General features: G+C 44.5%; 1 protein-coding gene across 1 annotated transcript in view; it reads left to right on the forward strand.

Annotated features, from left to right (window-relative positions):
* Window positions 1–9,925: 9,925 nt before the first annotated feature.
* LOC141102975 (vitrin-like) overlaps window positions 9,926–24,776 on the forward strand; it is a 57,340-nt gene continuing 42,489 nt past the window's right edge. The window contains exons 1-3 of the mRNA XM_073592044.1: window positions 9,926–10,116; window positions 14,710–14,766; window positions 21,438–21,494. Of these exons, the coding sequence (XP_073448145.1) occupies window positions 10,065–10,116; window positions 14,710–14,766; window positions 21,438–21,494 (166 nt within the window). The 5' untranslated portion in view covers window positions 9,926–10,064. The remainder of the gene's footprint in view (window positions 10,117–14,709; window positions 14,767–21,437; window positions 21,495–24,776) is intronic.

A 24,776-nucleotide genomic window follows, 5' to 3' on the forward strand; every position in this document is an offset into this window, starting at 1 on the left:
TGATGTGCTTTGTGCCCCGATGTGCCCCGTGCTCTGATGTGCTATGTGCCCCATGCCATGATGTGCTATGTGCCCTGATGTGCCCTGTGCCCTGATGTGCTATGTGTCCTGATGTGCCCTGTACCCTGATGTGCTGTGCCCTGTACCCTGATGTGCTGGGCCCTGATGTCCCCCGTGCCCTGATGTGCCCCGTGCCCTGATGTGCTATGTGCCCTGATGTGCCCTGTGCCCTGATGTGCTATGTGCCCCATGCACTGATGTGCTATGTGCCCTGATGTGCCCCGTGCCCTAATGTGCTATGTGCCCTGATGTGCCCTGTACCCTGATGTTCTGTGCCCTGTACCCTCATGTGTTGTGCTGTACCCTCATGTGCTGTACCCTGATGTGCTCCGTGCCCTGATGTGCTATGTGCCCCGTGCCCTGATGTGCCCCATGCCCTGATGTGCTATGTGCCCTGATGTGCCCGTGCCCTGATGTGCTATGTGCCCTGATGTGCCCCGTGCCCTGATGTGCTATGTGCCCTGATGTGCCTTGTACCCTGATGTGCTGTGCCCTGTACCCTGATGTGTTGTGCCCTGATGTGCTCTGTAGCCAGATGTGCTGTGCCCTGATGTGCCCCGTGCCCTGATGTGCCCCATGCCCTGATGTGCTATGTGCCCTGATGTGCCCCATGCCCTGATGTGCTATGTGCCCCGTGCCCTGATGTGCTATGTGCCCTGATGTGCCCCGTGCTCTGATTTGCTATGTGTCCCATGCCCTGATGTGCTATGTGCCCTGATGTGCCCCGTGCCCTGATGTGCTATGTGCCCTGATGTGCCCTGTACCCTGATGTGCTGTGCCCTGTACCCTGATGTGCTGTACCCTGATGTGCTGTGCCCTGATGTGCTCCGTGCCCTGATGTGCCCCGTGCCCTGATGTGCTATGTGCCCTGATGTGCCCCGTGCCCTGATGTGCTATGTGCTCCATGCCCTGATGTGCTATGTGCCCTGATGTGCCATGTGCCCTAATGTGCTATGTGCCCTGATGTGCCCTGTACCCTGATGTTCTGTGCCCTGTACCCTCATGTGTTGTGCTGTACCCTGATGTGCTGTACCCTGATGTGCTCCATGCCCTGATGTGCTATGTGCCCCGTGCCCTGATGTGCTATGTGCCCTGATGTGCCCCGTGCTCTGATGTGCTATGTGCCCTGATGTGCCCTGTACCCTGATGTGCTGTGCCCTGTACCCTGATGTGCTGTGCCCTGTACCCTGATGTGCTGTACCCTGATGTGCTCCATGCCCTGATGTGCTCTGTGCCCTGATGTACTATGTGCCCTGATGTGCCCTGTACCCTGATGTGCTGTACCCTGATGTGCTGTGCCCTGATGTGCTCCATGCCCTGATGTGCCCCGTGCCCTGATGTGCTATGTGCCCTGATGTTCCCCGTGCCCTGATGTGCTATGTGCTCCGTGCCCTAATGTGCTATGTGCCCTGATGTGCCATGTGCCCTAATGTGCTATGTGCCCTGATGTGCCCTGTACCCTGATGTTCTGTGCCCTGTACCCTCATGTGTTGTGCTGTACCCTGATGTGCTGTACCCTGATGTGCTCCATGCCCTGATGTGCTATGTGCCCCGTGCCCTGATGTGCTATGTGCCCTGATGTGCCCCGTGCCCTGATGTGCTATGTGCCCTGATGTGCCCCGTGCCCTGATGTGCTATGTGCCCTGATGTCCTATGTGCCCCATGCCCTGATGTGCCTTGTGCCCCAATGTCCTATGCCCTGATGTGCCCCGATGTGCCTTGTGCCCCGATGTGCTGTGCCTTAATGTCGTGTGCTCCGATGTACTGTGACCTGTGTCCTGATGTGCTGGGCTCTGTGCCCTGATGGGCTGTGCCCTGATGTGCTGTACCTTGATGTGGCCTGGTGTGCTGTACCCTGATGTGCTGGGCTCTGTACCCTGATGTACTGTGACCTGTGCCCTGATGTGCTGTGCCCTGATGTACTGTGACCTGTGCCCTGATGTGCTGTGCCCTGATGTACTGTGACCTGTGCCCTGATGTGCCTTGTGCCCCAATGTCCTGTGCCCTGATGTGCCCCGATGTGCTTTGTGCCCCAATGTCCTGTGCCCTGATGTGCCCCGATGTGCCTTGTGCCCCGATGTGCTGTGCCTTAATGTTGTGTGCCCCGATGTACTGTGACCTGTGTCCTGATGTGCTGGGCTCTGTACCCTGATGGGCTGTACCCTGATGGGCTGTGCCCTGATGTGCTGTACCCTGATGTGCTGTGCCCTGATGTGCTGTACCCTGATGTGGCCTGGTGTGCTGTACCCTGATGTGCTGGGCTCTGTACTCTGATGTACTGTGACCTGTGCCCTGATGTGCCCTGATGTGCTGTGCCCTGATGTACTGTGACCTGTGCCCTGATGTGCCCTGATGTGCTGTGACCTGTGCCCTGATGTGCCCTGATGTGCTGTGCCCTAATGTACTGTGACCTGTGCCCTGATGTGCCCTGATGTGCTGTGTCCTGATGTGATGTGCCCTGATGTGCTGTGTCCTGTCGCTCCGATTAGAACGGTTTTACTGCACTGAATGGGGCATGACAAGTTTCCCCAGTGTGAACCGCGCCTAAGACACTGATCGCCGCCAATACTAGTATTTAACAAATTCCCAGTATAGATCCCATCGTCTGTAGGCGTTGTAGCTTTCACAGCGGCGGGGGGGGGGGGGGCGGGACGCAGTTTTCCATCTTTGCCCTGGGCACCGGATGACCTTGTCCCGGCACTGCTTGCATGGTTAGTACAGCTGCTCCCGATTGGAGCTGTCAGTTTTTTTTCATGCAACCTCGTGGGTTGCACGAAAAAATAACTGTAGTGTGTGCCAGGCTTAAGTGTCTGTCTTATATGTTTAGTGCATCAATCCAGTTTCATTGAAGTAAAAAAACAAAAAAAACACCTTTTAAAAAAAAAAATTGTACGTACTGGGTGTGCACCACTTTTGACATGCCAATGATCATGGCAGCTCGTGGAGTTAATGCAATTGCAAATACTGGCAGACATATACCCCTGCCTTGCTATTTCTGAGTTCATCTCCCTCATCAGCCTTACACTTCAATTGGCATACACCTAGCAAAAATACAAAGATCAATGTTTGATTTTCCGTGTTTATTCAGTATGCAAATCCTGTAAAAAAAAACTTTTTCTGTCCTAGTGATGAATTTAATGAACATTGACCTTCGTGCAAATCTTCATAGGTAATTTGATCATGTTATCAAGAATATGGGTGGTAATTATACAAGTGATGGGTAGGAAAACCCACCAGGGAGCACATGCAAGGGTGTCAGTTTACTGACAGTATATAAACTCACTTGGAGGCTACAAGTTTCACAGTTCTCCCAGTAACCTGGGGCAGAACAGACAGAGAATCATGAGGACCATAATCCTATTGATGTTGAGCGTCCTCAGTGTCTTCAGTGAAGGTAAATATTCCTTTATTTTCTTTTTTTGTTTTTTTTGTTTTTTGTTAAAAGTTTATGTGCCCTCTCATTTAATGAAATGGTTGCCATACATCCCCTGGTACTGGAAAACTGAAATTGCCTACTGAGTTTTTTTTTTAACATATAGTATTATGGGTGAAAATTCTTAAATGTTATACTGAGTTTATTCTAAGTTATGTAACGATTGACGACATCAGAAGTATCCTGTAGGGTATTGTTACTAAGTAAGTCTTTGTTATAGGAAGACACATTTGATTTTATGTTTCCAATAGTTTATATGCTACAGTGTAATTTAACTAATCTGATTTTGCTTGATTTTGTCAAAAGATGTAATTATTTGCCACAGAAAATTTTCTTTTTAATCTTATATCAGTGAGTAATCTCATCTTCTATATGACAATGGTGTATTGTTGTCAGCAATTGTTTAGAGTAGAAAACGTGTAGTGGAAGGCATGCAACCCATAGCAAATGAACAGATGTCAGCTTACTGTAACCAGATTCACAATTTGATAGATTTGAGTTTTTTTTTCCTAGGGGATATATACATTTTCTGCTCTTTTCTCCTTCCTATTTTAATTATGATTTTTTTTTGCATCGATTAAAATTGGGTTACACGCCGCACGCCGATGTACGTCCAAACTTTGCCAGTGGATATCTTTGTTATGGCAGCTGGGCGGAAGCGACGTCAAAACGTCACTTCCGCCCACGCCTCTTAAAGGCATATTTTTTTCAATGTCATTTTTGTAATGACTTTTTTTTTTTTTTTTATTGCATTTTAGTGTAAATATGAGATCTGAGGTCTTTTTGACCCCAGATCTCATATTTAAGAGGTCCTGTCATGCTTTTATCTATTACAAGGGATGTTTACATTCCTTGTAATAGGAATAAAAGTGACACAATTTTTTTTTAAACAGTGTAAAAATAAATTAAATAATGTAAAATAATAAAAATGTAAAAAAAAAAATTTTTTTAAACCCCCTGTCCCGACGAGCTCGCACGCAGAAGCGAACGGATATGCGAGTAGCGCCCGCATATGAAAACGGTGGTCAAACCACACATGTGAGGTATCGCCGCTACCGGTAGAGCGAGAGCAATAATTCTAGCCCTAGACCTCCTCTGTAACGCAAAACATGCAACCTGTAGAATTTTTTAAACATCGCCTATGGACATTTTTGAGGGTAAAAGTTTGACGCCATTCCACGAGCGGGCCCAATTTTGAAGCGTGACATGTTGGGTATCAATTTACTTGGCGTAACATTATATTTCACAATATAAAAAAAAATTGGGCTAACTTTACTGTTGTCTTATTTTTTTTATTCAAAAAAGTGATTTTTTTCCAAAAAATGCGCTTATAAGACCGCTGCGCAAATACGGTTTATTCTCTAGGGTGTTAGAAAAAAAAACATATATAATGTTTGGGGGTTCTAAGTAATTTTCTAACAAAAAAACCTGTTTTAAACATGTAAACACCTAAAATCCAAAACGAGGCTGGTCTTTAGTGGTTAAAGGCTAAGTTCATCTTTTCCATCATGTTATACCCACATGTAACATACCTACCTTCCACCTTCAAATCACCCCCTGCGACAGCAAGTAGGGGTTCTTCTTCCCCAAAGCGCTGTGCGGGGTTCCACCCACACTGCCCCATCATTCATTTACAGATATGGCCCCATGGCAGATGGAACTGTAGTTCTCAATGGACAGGTATGAGGGTATGAGCATAAAAAAGATAAAAAGAAGAGGGCACACTAGCCTTGTGTATTATCCCAAGGCAATTTATTCATAAAAACAATTTTAAAACTACTCGCAAACATGTGGAGAATTATTGCTTGTAAAAGCCACCTATTTGTGGCAATCAGTCCTGGAACCAACAGTCTCCAGATAGCAAAAGGGAGGACATCAGGACCGCTGCTGTCTGATGCGCTTCGAAGGAGTACCTTCTTCCTCAGAGCCCCAATGGAGGTATGATCAGAGAACTAGAGGAAGTATTTGCAGTAGCCTGACATTGCACCGTGATCCATTGATTGTGGGTGCAATAATTTGCACGCTCCTGTAAAAAAGAAAGAAATACACATTCATTTGTTCCTGCAAAAATATGTGCATTTATTATTTTTTCAAAGGTGACATCTATGCGGTTACGGTACATTTTTCCAGCTTGTTGTGAAATGTGTTTTGCGTTTTTAAACCTGCATTTTTGATGCATTCTTGCATGCAGATTTGCATTTTGCTTTTTTTCTTAAACAAACTGTGAATAGTTGGTTGTTAACCACTTGCCGACTAGCCGCCACAGTTGTACTGTGGCAGAATGACACGGCTGGGCGAAACAACGTTATGTAACATCACTTTGCCCTGTGGGCACTAGGGGCCCCCCGAGCCGATGCGAGTGCCCGGTGATCACGATCACCACCGGGCTCCCGCGATTGCCGCTGACACATGGAGAACCAAGATCTGTATGTGTGACCACACAGTTTCTGGTTCTCTGAGGGGAGAACAGACAGATCCTCTGAGTATGAACAGCGATCTGTCATCTCCCCTGCACAGTCCCCTCCCCACTTCAGTTAGAACACACAGGAGTTAGACTCCTTCTAGTGGGATTTTATTGTTGGGGAGCTCCATGCCAGGCTTAGTACAGCTTTTTGTTTTGCATTTTTTGTTGCTGAATTCAGTAAAGATCACCTAGTGCGCATGCCTTTGTCTGACACATGTATCCAGTGGCACCTATTTAGCTCCTATGCTCAAAGAAAAAAAAAGCTGCAATTAGGTTGTTTGTATTTTAGTACAGTTTTACTTGCATTTCCTCTTTAAACAGGATTATCCTAACAGGGTCCCAAATGGCGCTCTTTTGGTGTTATTTTATTATCCCATATATTTCGGAGTGGCAGGCTGATGCCGTTTTCGGAACTACAAGCCAAGTATAATTTACCAAATACTATGTACTACTCATATCTCCAGCTTAAACGCGGCTGGCCCACTAAGCCATCGGCCCACCGGGAATCTCCCGGTAGTCCCGATGGACAGTACATGCCTGATCACAAGAAGGAAAGGGACCACAAAGAGATGTAAAAAAAAAAAAACTGATTCTAATAACTCCCCATTCTATCCTCTAATAAAAAAAGTTTTGACAGTGGATACAGTTTAAACATTACTGTGATGATGATGCATTTAGCTTGGCCATAAAGTGTTCGACCATAAGGCTTCATGTACATGGGACGTTGTTCAACCTCTCCTGAACGATTTAAATTGACAGCTAGAAACTGGCATCTAAAAACGGCTGTTTAGCCGCATTTACATGCCGCGTTTAGTCACGTTTAGCCCTGTACCCTGATGTGCTGTGCCCTGTACCCTGATGTGCTGGGCCCTGATGTCCCCCGTGCCCTGATGTGCCCCGTGCCCTGATGTGCTATGTGCCCTGATGTGCCCTGTGCCCTGATGTGCTATGTGCCCCATGCACTGATGTGCTATGTGCCCTGATGTGCCCCATGCCCTAATGTGCTATGTGCCCTGATGTGCCCTGTACCCTGATGTTCTGTGCCCTGTACCCTCATGTGTTGTGCTGTACCCTCATGTGCTGTACCCTGATGTGCTCCGTGCCCTGATGTGCTATGTGCCCCGTGCCCTGATGTGCCCCATGCCCTGATGTGCTATGTGCCCTGATGTGCCCGTGCCCTGATGTGCTATGTGCCCTGATGTGCCCCGTGCCCTGATGTGCTATGTGCCCTGATGTGCCTTGTACCCTGATGTGCTGTGCCCTGTACCCTGATGTGTTGTGCCCTGATGTGCTCTGTAGCCAGATGTGCTGTGCCCTGATGTGCCCCGTGCCCTGATGTGCCCCATGCCCTGATGTGCTATGTGCCCTGATGTGCCCCATGCCCTGATGTGCTATGTGCCCCGTGCCCTGATGTGCTATGTGCCCTGATGTGCCCCGTGCTCTGATTTGCTATGTGCCCCATGCCCTGATGTGCTATGTGCCCTGATGTGCCCCGTGCCCTGATGTGCTATGTGCCCTGATGTGCCCTGTACCCTGATGTGCTGTGCCCTGTACCCTGATGTGCTGTACCCTGATGTGCTGTGCCCTGATGTGCTCCGTGCCCTGATGTGCCCCGTGCCCTGATGTGCTATGTGCCCTGATGTGCCCCGTGCCCTGATGTGCTATGTGCTCCATGCCCTGATGTGCTATGTGCCCTGATGTGCCATGTGCCCTAATGTGCTATGTGCCCTGATGTGCCCTGTACCCTGATGTTCTGTGCCCTGTACCCTCATGTGTTGTGCTGTACCCTGATGTGCTGTACCCTGATGTGCTCCATGCCCTGATGTGCTATGTGCCCCGTGCCCTGATGTGCTATGTGCCCTGATGTGCCCCGTGCTCTGATGTGCTATGTGCCCTGATGTGCCCTGTACCCTGATGTGCTGTGCCCTGTACCCTGATGTGCTGTGCCCTGTACCCTGATGTGCTGTACCCTGATGTGCTCCATGCCCTGATGTGCTCTGTGCCCTGATGTACTATGTGCCCTGATGTGCCCTGTACCCTGATGTGCTGTACCCTGATGTGCTGTGCCCTGATGTGCTCCGTGCCCTGATGTGCCCCGTGCCCTGATGTGCTATGTGCCCTGATGTTCCCCGTGCCCTGATGTGCTATGTGCTCCGTGCCCTAATGTGCTATGTGCCCTGATGTGCCATGTGCCCTAATGTGCTATGTGCCCTGATGTGCCCTGTACCCTGATGTTCTGTGCCCTGTACCCTCATGTGTTGTGCTGTACCCTGATGTGCTGTACCCTGATGTGCTCCATGCCCTGATGTGCTATGTGCCCCGTGCCCTGATGTGCTATGTGCCCTGATGTGCCCCGTGCCCTGATGTGCTATGTGCCCTGATGTGCCCCGTGCCCTGATGTGCTATGTGCCCTGATGTCCTATGTGCCCCATGCCCTGATGTGCCTTGTGCCCCAATGTCCTATGCCCTGATGTGCCCCGATGTGCCTTGTGCCCCGATGTGCTGTGCCTTAATGTCGTGTGCTCCGATGTACTGTGACCTGTGTCCTGATGTGCTGGGCTCTGTGCCCTGATGGGCTGTGCCCTGATGTGCTGTACCTTGATGTGGCCTGGTGTGCTGTACCCTGATGTGCTGGGCTCTGTACCCTGATGTACTGTGACCTGTGCCCTGATGTGCTGTGCCCTGATGTACTGTGACCTGTGCCCTGATGTGCTGTGCCCTGATGTACTGTGACCTGTGCCCTGATGTGCCTTGTGCCCCAATGTCCTGTGCCCTGATGTGCCCCGATGTGCTTTGTGCCCCAATGTCCTGTGCCCTGATGTGCCCCGATGTGCCTTGTGCCCCGATGTGCTGTGCCTTAATGTTGTGTGCCCCGATGTACTGTGACCTGTGTCCTGATGTGCTGGGCTCTGTACCCTGATGGGCTGTACCCTGATGGGCTGTGCCCTGATGTGCTGTACCCTGATGTGCTGTGCCCTGATGTGCTGTACCCTGATGTGGCCTGGTGTGCTGTACCCTGATGTGCTGGGCTCTGTACTCTGATGTACTGTGACCTGTGCCCTGATGTGCCCTGATGTGCTGTGCCCTGATGTACTGTGACCTGTGCCCTGATGTGCCCTGATGTGCTGTGACCTGTGCCCTGATGTGCCCTGATGTGCTGTGCCCTAATGTACTGTGACCTGTGCCCTGATGTGCCCTGATGTGCTGTGTCCTGATGTGATGTGCCCTGATGTGCTGTGTCCTGTCGCTCCGATTAGAACGGTTTTACTGCACTGAATGGGGCATGACAAGTTTCCCCAGTGTGAACCGCGCCTAAGACACTGATCGCCGCCAATACTAGTATTTAACAAATTCCCAGTATAGATCCCATCGTCTGTAGGCGTTGTAGCTTTCACAGCGGCGGGGGGGGGGGCGGGACGCAGTTTTCCATCTTTGCCCTGGGCACCGGATGACCTTGTCCCGGCACTGCTTGCATGGTTAGTACAGCTGCTCCCGATTGGAGCTGTCAGTTTTTTTTCATGCAACCTCGTGGGTTGCACGAAAAAATAACTGTAGTGTGTGCCAGGCTTAAGTGTCTGTCTTATATGTTTAGTGCATCAATCCAGTTTCATTGAAGTAAAAAAACAAAAAAAACACCTTTTAAAAAAAAAAATTGTACGTACTGGGTGTGCACCACTTTTGACATGCCAATGATCATGGCAGCTCGTGGAGTTAATGCAATTGCAAATACTGGCAGACATATACCCCTGCCTTGCTATTTCTGAGTTCATCTCCCTCATCAGCCTTACACTTCAATTGGCATACACCTAGCAAAAATACAAAGATCAATGTTTGATTTTCCGTGTTTATTCAGTATGCAAATCCTGTAAAAAAAAACTTTTTCTGTCCTAGTGATGAATTTAATGAACATTGACCTTCGTGCAAATCTTCATAGGTAATTTGATCATGTTATCAAGAATATGGGTGGTAATTATACAAGTGATGGGTAGGAAAACCCACCAGGGAGCACATGCAAGGGTGTCAGTTTACTGACAGTATATAAACTCACTTGGAGGCTACAAGTTTCACAGTTCTCCCAGTAACCTGGGGCAGAACAGACAGAGAATCATGAGGACCATAATCCTATTGATGTTGAGCGTCCTCAGTGTCTTCAGTGAAGGTAAATATTCCTTTATTTTCTTTTTTTGTTTTTTTTGTTTTTTGTTAAAAGTTTATGTGCCCTCTCATTTAATGAAATGGTTGCCATACATCCCCTGGTACTGGAAAACTGAAATTGCCTACTGAGTTTTTTTTTTAACATATAGTATTATGGGTGAAAATTCTTAAATGTTATACTGAGTTTATTCTAAGTTATGTAACGATTGACGACATCAGAAGTATCCTGTAGGGTATTGTTACTAAGTAAGTCTTTGTTATAGGAAGACACATTTGATTTTATGTTTCCAATAGTTTATATGCTACAGTGTAATTTAACTAATCTGATTTTGCTTGATTTTGTCAAAAGATGTAATTATTTGCCACAGAAAATTTTCTTTTTAATCTTATATCAGTGAGTAATCTCATCTTCTATATGACAATGGTGTATTGTTGTCAGCAATTGTTTAGAGTAGAAAACGTGTAGTGGAAGGCATGCAACCCATAGCAAATGAACAGATGTCAGCTTACTGTAACCAGATTCACAATTGATAGATTTGAGTTTTTTTTTCCTAGGGGATATATACATTTTCTGCTCTTTTCTCCTTCCTATTTTAATTATGATTTTTTTTTGCATCGATTAAAATTGGGTTACACGCCGCACGCCGATGTACGTCCAAACTTTGCCAGTGGATATCTTTGTTATGGCAGCTGGGCGGAAGCGACGTCAAAACGTCACTTCCGCCCACGCCTCTTAAAGGCATATTTTTTTCAATGTCATTTTTGTAATGACTTTTTTTTTTTTTTTTATTGCATTTTAGTGTAAATATGAGATCTGAGGTCTTTTTGACCCCAGATCTCATATTTAAGAGGTCCTGTCATGCTTTTATCTATTACAAGGGATGTTTACATTCCTTGTAATAGGAATAAAAGTGACACAATTTTTTTTTAAACAGTGTAAAAATAAATTAAATAATGTAAAATAATAAAAATGTAAAAAAAAAAATTTTTTTAAACCCCCTGTCCCGACGAGCTCGCACGCAGAAGCGAACGGATATGCGAGTAGCGCCCGCATATGAAAACGGTGGTCAAACCACACATGTGAGGTATCGCCGCTACCGGTAGAGCGAGAGCAATAATTCTAGCCCTAGACCTCCTCTGTAACGCAAAACATGCAACCTGTAGAATTTTTTAAACATCGCCTATGGACATTTTTGAGGGTAAAAGTTTGACGCCATTCCACGAGCGGGCCCAATTTTGAAGCGTGACATGTTGGGTATCAATTTACTTGGCGTAACATTATATTTCACAATATAAAAAAAAATTGGGCTAACTTTACTGTTGTCTTATTTTTTTTATTCAAAAAAGTGATTTTTTTCCAAAAAATGCGCTTATAAGACCGCTGCGCAAATACGGTTTATTCTCTAGGGTGTTAGAAAAAAAAACATATATAATGTTTGGGGGTTCTAAGTAATTTTCTAACAAAAAAACCTGTTTTAAACATGTAAACACCTAAAATCCAAAACGAGGCTGGTCTTTAGTGGTTAAAGGCTAAGTTCATCTTTTCCATCATGTTATACCCACATGTAACATACCTACCTTCCACCTTCAAATCACCCCCTGCGACAGCAAGTAGGGGTTCTTCTTCCCCAAAGCGCTGTGCGGGGTTCCACCCACACTGCCCCATCATTCATTTACAGATATGGCCCCATGGCAGATGGAACTGTAGTTCTCAATGGACAGGTATGAGGGTATGAGCATAAAAAAGATAAAAAGAAGAGGGCACACTAGCCTTGTGTATTATCCCAAGGCAATTTATTCATAAAAACAATTTTAAAACTACTCGCAAACATGTGGAGAATTATTGCTTGTAAAAGCCACCTATTTGTGGCAATCAGTCCTGGAACCAACAGTCTCCAGATAGCAAAAGGGAGGACATCAGGACCGCTGCTGTCTGATGCGCTTCGAAGGAGTACCTTCTTCCTCAGAGCCCCAATGGAGGTATGATCAGAGAACTAGAGGAAGTATTTGCAGTAGCCTGACATTGCACCGTGATCCATTGATTGTGGGTGCAATAATTTGCACGCTCCTGTAAAAAAGAAAGAAATACACATTCATTTGTTCCTGCAAAAATATGTGCATTTATTATTTTTTCAAAGGTGACATCTATGCGGTTACGGTACATTTTTCCAGCTTGTTGTGAAATGTGTTTTGCGTTTTTAAACCTGCATTTTTGATGCATTCTTGCATGCAGATTTGCATTTTGCTTTTTTTCTTAAACAAACTGTGAATAGTTGGTTGTTAACCACTTGCCGACTAGCCGCCACAGTTGTACTGTGGCAGAATGACACGGCTGGGCGAAACAACGTTATGTAACATCACTTTGCCCTGTGGGCACTAGGGGCCCCCCGAGCCGATGCGAGTGCCCGGTGATCACGATCACCACCGGGCTCCCGTGATTGCCGCTGACACATGGAGAACCAAGATCTGTATGTGTGACCACACAGTTTCTGGTTCTCTGAGGGGAGAACAGACAGATCCTCTGAGTATGAACAGCGATCTGTCATCTCCCCTGCACAGTCCCCTCCCCACTTCAGTTAGAACACACAGGAGTTAGACTCCTTCTAGTGGGATTTTATTGTTGGGGAGCTCCATGCCAGGCTTAGTACAGCTTTTTGTTTTGCATTTTTTGTTGCTGAATTCAGTAAAGATCACCTAGTGCGCATGCCTTTGTCTGACACATGTATCCAGTGGCACCTATTTAGCTCCTATGCTCAAAGAAAAAAAAAGCTGCAATTAGGTTGTTTGTATTTTAGTACAGTTTTACTTGCATTTCCTCTTTAAACAGGATTATCCTAACAGGGTCCCAAATGGCGCTCTTTTGGTGTTATTTTATTATCCCATATATTTCGGAGTGGCAGGCTGATGCCGTTTTCGGAACTACAAGCCAAGTATAATTAACCAAATACTATGTACTACTCATATCTCCAGCTTAAACGCGGCTGGCCCACTAAGCCATCGGCCCACCGGGAATCTCCCGGTAGTCCCGATGGACAGTACATGCCTGATCACAAGAAGGAAAGGGACCACAAAGAGATGTAAAAAAAAAAAAACTGATTCTAATAACTCCCCATTCTATCCTCTAATAAAAAAAGTTTTGACAGTGGATACAGTTTAAACATTACTGTGATGATGATGCATTTAGCTTGGCCATAAAGTGTTCGACCATAAGGCTTCATGTACATGGGACGTTGTTCAACCTCTCCTGAACGATTTATATTGACAGCTAGAAACTGGCATCTAAAAACGGCTGTTTAGCCGCATTTACATGCCGCGTTTAGTCACGTTTAGCTGAGTTTGCGTCTAGAAGCATTTTCTTTTTTCAAAATAGCTAAAAAGGAAAAACGCCTGTAAACGAAATGCAGCTAAACGCGAGTTACCGCATTTAGCCGCGTTTGGGGTTTGAAATGCCTCTACACACAGCTTCTGAACGCATTTTTTTGGGTTCCAAAAAAAGCCTCTAAACACAACTTCCTAGAAACGACTATAAACGAACCTGTGTATATGTACTGATAAGATAACATAGAGAAGGGTTCATGAGCAGTTGAAAAAAAAAAGCCCAACTGCTCCTAAACGTCCATTTACCAGCAGCGGTGTACATGAGGCCTAAAGCTGTCATGGGTCCACTCGTGTCCATCGGGCACAAACTGAACAGGCATGTATGTCACAAAACTGACATCCATCCTATCCGGCTCCAATTCTGCTCACAGATCCCCTTCTGATTGGAGCAGATGCCACTCCATTGAGGCCAAGTTCACATATGTGCGGCCAAGGTTTGTAGCCCAGGGTCCGGTGCATTTCTGTTCAACGTTTCAGGTGCAAATCAGGCCCAAATTTCTGCCTGAATTTGCACCTGAACTGGACCCAAAAATGCACAGGAAACTGCAATGCACCAGCTCTATTGAACCAGCTCTATTGAGAGCTGGTCACATTCATATGTCATGCGAATTGGATGCAGTTAAAAACACATCTAATTCGCACATACCTGTATGTGAACCCGGCCTTAAAAGTAGCCTGAAACAGATAACAAACTGGTAACAAATAGGAAGTATTTTCTGTTCAACAGATGCTTTGTGCACTGTCAACCCAATTAACATAGCACCTCAATCAAAGTGGATCCAGGCATCAAAAGCTAGTAGATGCATTTTTTCTACTACTAGGCGCTTTATGTGGATTCACTAAGGACTATATATTTCATTCCCCCTCTCTCCAACTTTTTTACCTCTATATTTCCTTTCTTTGTAACTTCATATATTTCAGAGGTTTTATTCTGTATCTATATTTGATCTTTAATCCAAGAATATTTTTTAAATAGCTGCCACATTAATCATCATGTTTTTATACATGTACTGTATAAACATTTAAGCATTTTGGATCACAAAATCACAATTTATATTAATTTAAAAGAGTATAAAATACCATAAAAAACATACAATGGGTGGTACCTATTAACTTTTATTGAATAAACATAATGCCTTTGAATTTATACAATACATATAAAACTTTGACTGAGATGGCTGATGAAATCATTATTCTAACATTTAATTTTCTATTTCAGAACAAGTGTCTTTTGTGCTTCCCAATCCTAATGAAAACACATTCTCAAAACAATCAGGTAATTTTCTATGTTATGAGAATGGTACTTTAAGTAGAAATATACTGTATCTGAGCCCCACAAACTAAAAACTGTATTTTATTCATATTTAATATTCACAGCAAACTCCCCCATCCAATCATGTCGACATGCTTTATTTTGCTGAGCAATCACTTTGTAAAACAGTTCCTCTAGCCATGGCCATCTTGAATAAGGGCAGATGATTTATATAGCATTTACTTCATGGAATCTATCTGCCCTTAGCTCGGCGGATGGCTGGGTGTGCTAAAAAAACCTCTCCTTCCCTCCTCCAAATGACAGAAAAAAATGCCAGTGAAGACTCCTGGGCATTTTGGCCTAGGACAAAAACCAGGAAGCAATTAAAGAAATGAAAAAAAAAATGAAAGCAAATATACCTTCCTATCAATTTACTAATGATAGTAGCATAATGATTAAAAATAGGTAATACTGATTTAGTTTAGTTTGACTTTAAAGCCAGCCTCTATTTTGCCCATATATATACACAATGCAGTATTTCTAATTTGAGCTGACTTGCACAAGACTGCCAGGTACATGGGCTGATCCAGGGGCTGTTTAATTGTATACATGTACACCACCCAAAGAAACCAACTACTAAAAAAAAGTAGAGGATACCATTGATGGACCCATCAAAGTAAATAGTCATGAAAAAAGGATATAGCTAAAAAAAATAACAGAAACAGTAATTATATATCTTATATATCTAAGAGAATAAAGAATGCACAGAAAATAAATACGTCCTTTTTGGGCTTGTATTCAGAGGTGATGCAAGGATTCTTGACACCCTGAGGAAAAAAATAATTTTTTTATATATTTTTGGGGGATATTTATTATAGCAAAAAGTAAAAAATATTGAATTTTTTTCAAAATTGTCGCTCTTTTTTTGTTTATATCGCAAAAAATAAAAACCGCAGAGGTGATCAAATACCACCAAAAGAAATTTTGTTTGGGTGTAACATCGCACGACTGCGCAATTGTCAGTTAAAGCGACGCAGTGCCGAATCACAAAAAGTGCTCTGGTCAGGAAGGGGGTAAAATCTTCCGGGGGTGAATCGGTTAAGGAGCGTCCTTAACAAACGATGAGTCATCAGCTGTCAGTGGGGTTCCCCGCTGACAGATGAATGTAAAAAAAGAATCGCCTGCAATAAAGAATCTGGAATAAAATGGTGTGAGGTCCCCCCAAAAATCCATAACAGACCTTTATCCGAGCATGCAGCCCGGCAGGTCAGGAAAGGGAGGGGAGGAGTCTTTTTTTCCTGTTTTTTTTGTTGTTTTTAAATTCAGCTGTCAGCGGGGAACCCCTCTGACAGCTGATGACTTATTGGTTGTTAAGGACTTAACACCCAGCTTCCTGGCTGGCTGCTTAACAACCAGCTATACACAGTTTGTTATGGAGAAAAAAAAACATAAAAATGCATTAAAAAATGTAACACTTGTGTTTTTGATGCAGGTTCTTTGAAGTCTATTACACGCAAAACGCAATCTGCTGCGGGGAAAAAAGTCCCTGACCCTTTCCAAAAACGCACCAGCTGAAAAACGCATAGATGTGTACCATAGGAAACCATGTTAAATGGACTGTAGCGGGTTTCTGCAAACTGCAAAACAAACTAAAAAACTCAAAATTTTCCGCAGACAAAACCTCTGACTTTTGTCCGAAGGTGTGTGCCTGGATTTTGTCTTGCATACAAACGGCAAGGAATTGTCGGCCAACAAACACGAACGTAGTGACGTACTACGTGGTTTTTCAGCTCTTTAGCATCACCCTTTGGGCTCCTTCTGCTAATTTCATGTTAGTAGAAGTTTGGTGAATATTGATTCGCTCTTTTTATTTCACGCTTTTCATTTAGCGCTTTTCAGTTTGCGCTTTTTTCATTTCATGTGCTTTTCAGTTAATTTCTGAACGGCCGTTCGTCAACCAGCCGTGTTGCGGAATCGGAGGAGACAGTATGTTATTTATTACTGGCCTTGGAGTTATTGCTTTGACCCAAGCCAAGTCCAGGAACAGGAGGAGGAGGATTTCTTGGACCAAAAATTGGTTGCTTTATTAATCGTTACCAATTATGTCATATGCCTTTGCTGCGGGAGCTCCAGGAGAATAATCCGGATGATTTTTGGAATTATCTCCAGATGACGGACCCAGGCTTTTACCAACTCTTGGCATTGGTGACCCCCTATATTAAGAAGCAGGAAACATTCATGAGGCTTTTATTTTATTTTTTGATTGAATAATAATGATTTGATTTGTTATATTTTTTATGTTTTTGGATGCAAAGAATGCACTTTTTGGTTAACTTCTATTGGCAGATAGCATGTCTAATTTTATTTGTTTTACTTTTCTGATGCACAATAAAAAAATTGTGGAGAATAATACTTGGCTATGTGTTTTACTTCAAATGACATTTTGGGAGTAGGCAGTTACATTTTAAAAAATACAATGTAAAAATAACAAGGGACACCAACCTGGTTGTATCTTTGATCTTAAAAACTACAGGATAATGGTGTTGTGGTAACTTGCACCAAAAAAAAAAAAAATAACATGCATAATAATATTATTCTTGATATCACTAGAAAAAAAGCCTTTGAAAAATTGTTTGCAATAACTCCATCAGTATCACCAGTAAAGCAGCTTCATTATTATCCCATTAAAGAAGAAGAGAATGTGCGCTGCATTTCGAGATTTCATAATTTGCCGGGTCACGAATGTTAATTCTCCATTACGAACACTAGTTTACAAGACCGACCACTTCTGGCTCGTCCTTGCTTATGAGCATGCGTGTTTGTACTTTGGACATTTGTCCGACAGACTTGCGTACACGCACTCGGAAAATCCGACAACACACATTTGTCCGCGGAAAATTTTAAAACCTGCTATTCAACATCTAATGGAGCGTACACATGGTCGGATTTACCGCCAACAGCCTGTCATAGAACTTTTCCCGTCGGAATGTCCGATCGTGTGTACGAGGCTTTAGTCTGTTTTTCTCCCAAGGAACTACATGGCTCAGCAGTGTAAGATTCCTTCCAGTGGGATTTTATTGTTTAGGAGCTCCATGCCAGGCTTAGTACAGCTTTTTGTTTTGCATTTTTTGTTGCTGAATTCAGTAAAGATCACCTAGTGCGCAAGCCTTTGTCTGACACATGTATCCAGTGGCACCTATGCTCAAAGAAAAAAAAGCTGCAATTAGGTTGTTTGTATTTTAGTACAGTTTTACTTGCATTGCCTCTTTAAACAGGAGTATCCTGTCTGATTATTTTGGATTATGCATGAGCTGCATAAGCTACACCAGTAAGAATCAAAACTAATAACCCACCCCCGCAATTTTTAAAATGACACCACAATTGATGTCCAGCAGAGGCAAAAACTCCAAGTTGATGGGGGTTCTAGCCTTCCTCTACTATATAGTACTAAAAAAGTGTTTTAATGTTGTGTTTCCATTGGAGCTTTCTCGTCACTTCTCACCCTTTTGACAATGTTGCCACCATCACAAGAAGGAAAGGGACCACAAAGAGATGTAAAAAAAAAAAAAAAAAACTGATTCTAATAACTCCCCATTCTATCATCTGATAAAAAAAGTTTTGACAGTGGATACAGTTTAAACATTACTGTGATGATGATGCATTTAGCTTGGCCATAAAGTGCTCGCCCATAAGGCTTCATGTACACAGGACTTTGTTCAACCTCTCCTGAACGATTTAACTTGACAGCTAGAAACCGGCATCTAAAAAACGGCTGTTTAGCCGCGTTTACATGCCGCGTTTACATGCCACGTTTAGCCGTGTTTGCGTCTAGAAGCATTTTCTTTTTTCAAAATAGCCAAAAATGAAAAACGCCTGTAAACAAAACGCAGCTAAACGCGAGTTACTGCGTTTAGCCGCGTTTGGGGTTTGAAATGCCTCTATACACAGCTTCTGAACGCATTTTTTTGGGTTCCAAAAAAAGCCTCTAAACACAACTGTCTAGAAATTACTATAAACAAACCTGTGTATATGTACTGATAAGATAACATAGAGGAGAGTTCATGAGCAGTTGAAAAAAATGCCCAACTGCTCCTAAACGTCCGTTTACCAGCAGCGGTGTACATGAGGCCTAAAGCTGTCATGGGTCCACTCGTGTCCATCAGGCACAAACTGAACAGGCATGTATGTCACAAAACTGACATCCATCCTATCTGGCTCCAATTCTGCTCACAGATCCCCTTCTGATTGGAGCAGACGCCGCTCCATTGAGGCCAAGTTCACATATGTGCGGCCAAGGTTTGCAGCCCAGGGTCCGGTGCATTTCTGTTCAACGGTTCAGGTGCAAATCAGGCCCAATTTTCTGCCTGAATTTGCACCTGAACTGGACCCAAAAACGCACAGGAAACCGCAACGCGGTCCTCCCGGCCATGTATGAACCAGCTCTATTGAGAGCTGGTCACGTTCATATGTCATGCGAATTGGATGCAGTTAAAAACGCATCTAATTCGCACATACCTGTATGTGAACCCGGCCTTAAAGGTAGCCTGAAACAGATAACAAGCTGGTAACAAATAGGAACTATTTTCTGTTCAACAGATGCTTTGTGCACTGTCAACCCAATTAACATAGCACCTCAATCAAAGTGGATCCAGGCATCAAAAGCTAGTAGATGCATTTTTTCTACTACTAGGCGCTTTATCTGGATTCACTAAGGACTGTATATTTCATTCCCCCTCTCTCCAATTTTTTTACCTCTATATTTCCTTTCTCTGTAATTTCATATATTTCAGAGGTTTTATTCTGTATCTATATTTGATCTTTAATCCAAGAATATTTTTTAAATAGCTGCCACATTAATCATCATGTTTTTATGCTTGTACTGTCAGGGGCGGATCCAGAGTCTTGTCTCGGGAGGGGCACTGCCAGAAAAGACGTTTTTTGGGGGCAATTTATTGGGGAAATAGCTGGTGTTGGCGCTTAAATCATCCCGGCAACATGGTTGTTATGGTGTCAGGGTGATTGAAGCGCATTATTTCTATTATCACATTGCTATATAAAATGAAATAGATCAACTCACCATAATGCAGAATCAGTGGGAGCCCTGAGCGTGTAACTTGCCACCATCGCCTGCCACCAGATGCAGATTGTCACTTGCCACGTCACCTATCATGAGGATTGTCACTTGCCACGTCGCCTGTCACTAGATGTGGATTGTCAATTGCCACGTCGCCTGTCACCAGATGCGGATTGTCAATTGCCACGTCGCCTGTCACCAGATGCGGATTGTCAATTGCCACGTCGCCTGTCACCAGATGCGGATTGTCACTTGACACATCACCTGCCACACGTTGCGAATTGTCACTTGCCACGTTGCCTGTCACCAGATGCGGATTGTCACTGGAGAATCAATGGAGATGGATCGGATGGATCCAGTAATCTTCTCAATAAGTCGTCTTTGTGTATTTCACTGCGCTCTGCACTGCAGACTGCCCAAGGTGCCAGGTGGAGAAGATGGAGGAGGTGGGTGGAGCCAACAATAACTCATGGGTGGTGGTGGCCTGTACTTTAGTGTGGACAACATGGAGGGAGGAGGGTGCCGGTGGGTGGGGCCAACACAGTCAGGGGCAGAGAAAGCCCTGCCGCCACTGACTGTGGACGGGGTGGCAGTCTGGCTGGACAATGGACATGTTAGTGCACTCAGTTAGTTACTGTACGTAACAGGGGCGGAAGAACGGAAGTGGAAGTTAACACAGTGAGTCTCAACTGCAACTGCCCTATTGCTCCAGCCTCCAGCATGAGCATCTCCTGTCACACACATTACAGATTACCAATGCAGCTTAGAATAGAGTAAATGTGCAGGAAGCATCACATGGATCCAGCCCTATTACAGCCCATGGCAGTTTATGCAACAACAGCAATGCAAAAAAAAAAAACCCTTTGATCGCAGACAGATGACAAGTCAGAGGATGGAGATGGGTGATCTGTTGGTGTCCAGGAGCTGAGATCGTTCCATAAACAGTGAGCCAGCTACTGACAGCTCTATAGCAGAATCAAAGCCCAGCACACATGCCCATGTTTGCCCTCTCCTAGCTGTCCCTGGTCATGCCAACACTCACTGTCACCGTACGTCGGTCGGCTCTGAGAGACTCGCGTCCTGCGTCCTCCGACCTCCGGCGTGACTCACTCACTGTGACTGACGTCACTCGTTGCTAGACGCCAGGCGGCCCAGGCGTTAGCAACGAGTGACGTCACGTCAGTCACAGTGAGTGAGGGAAGAGGCTCCACCCACCTCCTCCTGGTATCCTTTCTTGTCAGATTGAGTTACCGCCGCTGCCCGTAACCACATAGACGCGAGTCTCTCTCTCTCTGCGCCGCTGATCGGCTCATGTGAGAGAGAGACTCGGGACAATTGATGACAATTCAGTGCTATTATTTCGGGGGGGGGGCAATTGCCCTGTTGCCCCCCCCCTGGATCCGCCCCTGTGTACTGTATACACATTTAAGCATTTTGAATCACAAAATCACAATTTATATTAATTTAAAAGTGTATAAAATATCATAAAAACATACAATGGGTGGTACCTATTAACTTTTATTGAATAAACATAATGCCTGTGAATTTATACAATACATTTAAAACTTTGACTGAGATGGCTGATGAAATCATTATTCTAACATTCAATTTTCTATTTCAGAACAAGTGTCTTTTACGCTTCCCAATCCTAATGGAAACACATTCTCAAAACCATCAGGTAATTTTCTATGTTATGAGAATGGTACTTTAAGTAGAAATAAACTGTATCTGAGCCCCACAAACTAAAAACAGTATTTTATTCATATTCACAGCAAACTCCCCCATCCAATCATGTCGATATGCTTTATTTTGCTGCGCAATCACTTTGTAAAACAGTTCCTCTAGCCATGGCCATCTTGAATAAGGGCAGATGATTTATATAGCATTTACTTCATGGAATCTATCTGCCCTTAGCTCAGCGGATGGCTGGGTGTGCTAAAAAAACCTCTCCTTCCCTCCTCCAAATGACAGAAAAAAATGCCAATGAAGACTCCTGGGCATTTTGGCCTAGGACAGAAACCAGGAAGAAATTAAAGAAATGAAAAAAAAAAAATGAAAGCAAATATACCTTCCTATCAATTTACTAATGATAGTAGCATAATGATTAAAGTGGGGTTCCATGCAAAAAAACAAAAATACCTGAAAAATTCTAAAAAAAAAACCAAAAAAAATTTGGATATTTTGGATATTTTTTAAACTTACCTCTAAATGCCTGTTGCTAGGTGGTCCCTCGTAGTCTGCCTCTTCCTTTGCCTGGGCTGGTGACATCACTTCCCCCTCGGCACAGAAAGGGCTCCGCTCTGCTCCCTCCCTCCTGTCAATCATCTGGGACCCATTACAGGTCCCAGGTGATTGAGCGGCCAATCACCTGAAGCCACAGCCCGGCGCCCACAGTTGAAATGCCGGCGCCGACGAGCGGAGGGGGGGGACGAGCGGGGCTTCGATCCCCCGCATCGCTGGACCCAGGGACAGGTAAGTGTCCAATTAAAAGTCAGCAGCTGCAGTATTTGTAGCTGCTGACTTTTATTTTATTTTTTTTAATGGACCCCCTGGGTGGAACTCCTCTTTAAAAATAGGTAATACTGATTTAGTTTAGTTTGACATTAAAGCCAGCCTCTATTTTGCCCATATATACAATGCAGTATTTCTAACTTGAGATGACTTGCACAAGACTGCCAGGTACATGGGCTGATCCAGGGGCTGTTTAAAGGGGTTGTAAAGGTAATTTTTTTTTTTTTTTTAAACAACAAACATGTTATACTTACCTTCACTGTGCAGCTCGTTCTGCACAGAGTGGCCCCGAACCTGGTCTTCTGGGGTCCCTCGGCGGCTGTTTCAGCTCCTCCCCGCAAGCATTTACCACCTTAATGCGAGCTCCCTCGCATGGTGGTGAGTGCTTGCGGGCGCGCTCCCGTGATACAGCCGGCGGCTATAGCTGCTCGCTGTATCACTCGGCCCCGCCCCCCGGCGCGCCGCGTCATCGGATGTGATTGACAGCAGCGCGAGCCAATGGCTGCGCTGCTTTCAATCCATCCACTGCAGCCAATCAGCGACCAGGCTGAGCTGCAATGAAGATGACGAGGACGAGCAGCGAAGATTCGAGGCGTCAGGTAAGTAAAACGGGGGGCCTGGGGGCGGCGGTACTGTCAAAAGTTTTTTCACCTTAATGCATAGAATGCATTAAGGTGAAAAAATTTTTACCTTTACAACCCCTTTAATTGTATACATGTACACCACCCAAAGAAACCAACTACTAAAAAAAAGTAGAGGATACCATTGATGGACCCATCAAAGTAAATAGTCATGAAAAAAGGATATAGCTAAAAAAAATAACAGAAACAGTAATTATATATCTAAGAGAATAAAGAATGCACAGAAAATAAATACGTCCTTTTTGGGCTTGTATTCAGAGGTGATGCAAGGATTCTTGACACCCTGAGGAAAAAAATATTTTTTTTTCTATATTTTTGGGGGATATTTATTATAGCAAAAAGTAAAAAAAATATTGCGTTTTTTTCAAAATTGTCGCTCTTTTTTTGTTTATAGCGCAAAAAATAAAAACCACAGAGGTGATCAAATACCACCAAAAGAAATTTTGTTTGGGTGTAACATCACACGACTGCGCAATTGTCAGTTAAAGCGACGCAGTGCCATATCACAAAAAGTGCTCTGGTCAGGAAGGGGGTAAAATCTTCCAGGGGTGAATCGGTTAAGGAGCGTCCTTAACAAACCATGAGTCATCAGCTGTCAGTGGGGTTCCCCGCTGACAGATGAATGTAAAAAAAGAATCGCCTGCAATAAAGAATCTGGAATAAAATGGTGTGAGGTCCCCCCAAAAATCCATAACAGACCTTTATCCCAGCATGCAGCCCGGCAGGTCAGGAAAGGGAGGGGAGGAGTCTTTTTTTCCTGTTTTTTTTATTGTGTTTAAATTCAGCTGTCAGCTGGGAACCCCTCTGACAGCTGATGACTTATTGGTTGTTAAGATCATAACACAGAGGTTCATGGCTGGCTCCTTAACAACTAGCTATACACAGTTTGTTATGGAGAAAAAAAACATAAAAATGCATTAAAAAATGTAACACTTGTGTTTTTGATGCGGGTCCATTCAAGTCTATTACACGCAAAACGCAATCTGCTGGGGGGAAAAAAGTCCCTGACCCTTTCCAAAAACGCTCCAGCTGAAAAACGCATAGATGTGTACCATAGGAAACCATGTTAAAGGGACTGTAGTGCGTTTCTGCAAACTGCAAAACAAACTAAAAAACGCATAGGAGTAAACCTAGGGTTAAAGCTGAACTCCTGGCAAACAGTTATACAATCCTTGATCAAAATATGAAAAACAGATTGATACTGCATTCACGGGAACTACATAAATCACTAAAATAGAGAACAGATGGTAACATCATGCTGTCCACCGTGTGCAATCAGAGAATGCTTTGCATTCATTCAAAGAATGAGCAGCTGATCTCCTCTGTTTAGAATGCAGCAGGGCAGCTCCTCAGCACGGGACCCAAAAGCAAGTGGAGATTAGGAATGAGCTTCGTGTTCGAGTCGAACCTATGTTCGACTCGAACATCGTCTGTTCGCCCGTTCGCCGAATTGCGAACGATATGGGCCGCTTGCGCCAAATTCGTGTGGCGCGTCATGGCCCATAATTCACTGTGGCATCGCAGTGCATTGCTGGCCTGATGATTGGCCAAGCATGCACTATGACCCGCATGCTTGGCCAATGACAGCGCCGTCAGTAGAGAGAGCTGTAATTGGCCAAAGCCAGGGTGGCTTTGGCCAATTATGGCTCAGGGAGTTTAGAACACGCCCCACACTATAAAAGGCCGCCTGCACGGCGGCCCTGTGTAGTGTGTTCCGCCATGCTTAGAGAGAGTGAGAGACAGTGTCATTTCATTTGAGTTAGCTAGATTAGGCAGGACAGTCAGTGTGTTAGCTGCACTTACAGTGT

Source organism: Aquarana catesbeiana, linkage group LG07 (genome assembly GCF_042186555.1).
Source record: "Aquarana catesbeiana isolate 2022-GZ linkage group LG07, ASM4218655v1, whole genome shotgun sequence".
NCBI lineage: Eukaryota > Metazoa > Chordata > Amphibia > Anura > Ranidae > Aquarana > Aquarana catesbeiana.